The sequence below is a fragment of the Populus euphratica genome, unplaced genomic scaffold (genome assembly GCF_000495115.2).
Source record: "Populus euphratica unplaced genomic scaffold, PopEup_1.0 scaffold2546.1, whole genome shotgun sequence".
Taxonomy (NCBI): domain Eukaryota; kingdom Viridiplantae; phylum Streptophyta; class Magnoliopsida; order Malpighiales; family Salicaceae; genus Populus; species Populus euphratica.
The window spans coordinates 1-3,455 of NW_011502383.1; the positions used below are offsets into that span (position 1 = coordinate 1).

At 30.0% G+C, this 3,455-nt stretch overlaps 1 protein-coding gene across 1 annotated transcript; it reads left to right on the forward strand.

The window, feature by feature from the left end:
* Window positions 1–4: 4 nt before the first annotated feature.
* On the forward strand, window positions 5–2,258 carry LOC105119132 (alpha carbonic anhydrase 4-like; the record flags this gene model as incomplete). The annotated part of the gene is made up of 7 exons (XM_011017239.1): window positions 5–38; window positions 726–952; window positions 1,054–1,160; window positions 1,252–1,354; window positions 1,487–1,645; window positions 1,766–1,819; window positions 2,015–2,258. Coding segments are annotated over 7 exons (765 nt in total), but the record flags the coding sequence as incomplete, so codon positions are not given.
* Between the last annotated feature and the right edge of the window lie 1,197 nt (window positions 2,259–3,455).

The following is a 3,455-nucleotide window of genomic DNA, read 5'->3' on the forward strand; positions in this document are numbered from 1 at the left end:
AGCTTCTGGACGTGATGAATTGATCGGCTTTAAACGTGGTATGGTCTCTCTCTCTATATATATATAATATGCACTAGCTAGGCGCCACAAATTATTTAATTTATACTCTGTATGGGAAGCTGTTGCTGAAATTTTAAAGCACAAATATATGGCCGAAACTATATAATATATCCTTATATTAATTATTTTCAACGGCATATTATCCTTGCTGTGTTTGTATATACAGCTGTTGCCCTTGTTCTACGTACGTAAGTTGCTCTGTTATATGGCCGGTTTCTTTGTTTTGCCATGAATCGGTACTTTAGACTATAAATGCTAATATCAATTAAGAATCACAACAACAAGCAGCGTGAATTTTTCCTTGAAATTTCAATCTCTTGTTGTCACCGTCGCTGTCGAATATGCTACTGTATATTTCGAAAGCTTTCTCTATATAATTCAACTGGTTGTCGCTATCATCAATCACTCCCTCAACAAGACGCAAAAATGGCCAAAAACATTAAAGAAGAAATCAAGCGTAATGAGTACCTTCTCCAAAGTCTACACCAACCTTAACTTGAGGTTTTTGGTTCTCGTTTCACTCATTCTCTCATTCCATTCTCTTTCCATCACAATATGCGTTGCTTTTGAACTTAAAGTTGGTATGGTAAATTTCTTCATCCATCAAATATTAGATGCAACTCTATATAATTATCATCATTAATGATATTTTCTAAATATTGCAGCCACAAACGATACAATTACATTCAGTTATATTGAAGCAACTGGTCGAGGACCGTCGAATTGGGGCCAGCTTGACCCGAAATGGAAAGCTTGTGGAGATGGAAAATTGCAATCTCCAATTGATCTTCTTGACCAAAATGTGAAAGTTCTCTATGGGCAAGAGGATCAACTGCGAAGAGATTATAAACCAGCAAAAGCTACTATAGTTAGCAGGGGATATGACGTTATGGTACGTAGGAAGCTGTATATGTTCCCTTTCCCTTTCCTTTTCTTTTTTTATTAAAAATTATGTATGGTACTACATCTTAAAATTTACGTTCAATTTATAAGGTGTCATGGAAAGGAGACGCTGGAAAAATTACCATTAATGGGACTGATTACAATCTGCAACACTCCCATTGGCATGTACCTTCTGAACATACATTCAATAGCAAAACGTATGTTCCTTGTGCCTTCTCTTATCATCTGGGAACTGGGATTTCGATCAATTTTGCATTTTAATTATTTTTTGCCAAAATTTTATAACAGATATGACATGGAGCTTCACATAGTTCATGCGAATTCTCTTGGAGAGACAGCTGTTGTTGGAGTACTTTACAAATATGGCGAACCTGATCCCTTCCTTTCAAAGGTTTTTGTTATTGCTACACACATGTATTTCTTTAATTTATTATTTTCTCTTTCTTCGTAATTTATAATTGGAAGTTGATAGAAGACAACATTTGGTTTTTTTTTTTCTTATCCCTTTTCTCATTTCTGGCAGTTGTCCCCCTATATAAAATCGGTCACAAAGCAAGAGAAGAGTCTGGGAATTCTTAGTCCAGACAAAATAGAGTTTGGGAGCAGAAACTTGTATAGATATATTGGTTCTCTTTCAACTCCTCCATGCAGTGAGGGTGTTATATGGACAGTAGTCAAGGAGGTTGTTCTTCTTTCCATGCCCATTTCTCTAGGAACACGTATTTCCCAAGAGATTGCTGTCTAAATTTCTTCTGTCTTATTACATTAATTTTATATTTTCATTGCTATTTATCTCTTGTAGGTTGGGACTGTTTCAAGGGAGCAAGTGCAACTGTTGAGAGATGCTGTTGATGATGTAAAGTCCACACCTATTAATAACCAATTAGAACAGATTTGATAAAAATTGGTTCAAGAATTGATGCTTAATACTTCCTCGAATAAACTAATTAATCTAAAAAAACTTGTGAAATTAAACCTAAAATGCTTGTTATTAAACCTTTTTATAGTAAATTGTTTTGTATACGTCATGTTAACTTGCATTTTTTGTCAGGGATATCAAGCAAATGCAAGGCCAGTTCAGCCATTGAATGGAAGAGTAGTTAATTTATTCATACGGTCAATGGACTTTTAATGAATAATTTACACAAGGCGAAGAGGGAAAGAAATTGTTGAAGAAGCACACGACACAGATAATGTCCTCCGTCAATGATGTTTGATGGATATATGTATTCTAAATATAAGTTTATCAAGCACACTAAAAGCTTGATCTAAATAAAATAGCCTTTGGGTCTATACACCAATAAAAAAAATAATTTTTTTAAAACAAATAACTATAAAAATTCACTAAATGACAAGAATTTTAAATAAAATAATGTAAATCTATTCTTGTGGGCACAAAGCCTATTTTGCTATTATTGTGGTTCAATGCCTCTTCTTCAAAGCAAGTTATTACCTTTAATATTCATTTATAACAAAGTTAGGAGTATCAGCCTCTAATATTCATTATCTCAAAAGTTAGAAATATTATACCCAACTATTGATAGTATAGCACAATAAGTTTATATTAATTTAAAATAAAACTAGTAATACAATTTATCTCAAGTAAAATATTTTAGAAATTATAATATTTTTCTTTTAATATAACTAAAAATCCTAATTTTTTTTATTTTTTTAAAGATTATCACATTATCAAGTGTGATTATACGCATACTAAGCTAGATGACTTTCCTTATAAGATTATCAATTTTCAATTTGGTTTAATTCGATGTCAATTCAATGTAATTTGATGTATAATAAAAAAATTTACTCATCTTAAATATCATAAATGTCAGAACTAAATAAACTTTTTATCTTTATAAGATAAAAAAATATATTTTTATAATCAGTATTGCATTTCTAAATATTCTCAAAAGCAATCTCTTTTTCTCTCACACACATATAAAGGTCTTTAAAAATAGGTCAAGAAGTGCTAACTGAGCTTTGTGTTTGAACTTAGCCTAAGTTATTTATCAAACAATAAATTCTTTAATACTAAAGGTAGGAGAGAAATAATTTAACTAATGGTTGTTGTTATTTAGGTCACAACACCTAGATGATAACAAATTATTTTTTTAATAAAGTAAAAAATAATACACCATTACTTTTCAATAAAAATTAGGATTATTTGACAAACTTGATCAAAATCTCATCTAATCAGAACAAGTCATATATAAATTTCAAACTCATAATTTTTACTTCGACAAAAAAGATTTGATAAAATTAAAGAGCATTAGAAAGGAATAAATTTGTTCTATATTATTTAATTTTTAAAAAAAAATTTATGGTTAAAGAGTTTGCTCCCTCTCATAAATTCTTTAGTTTAAATATTATAACCATTATTTAAGAAAATTTATTTAAAAAAAAATTCAAATCTATATAATGTAGTGAAATCAATTTCTTAGAAACCTTCATTGTCATTAAAGTTTTTTTTTTGTTATAATTTTTTTTTTAAA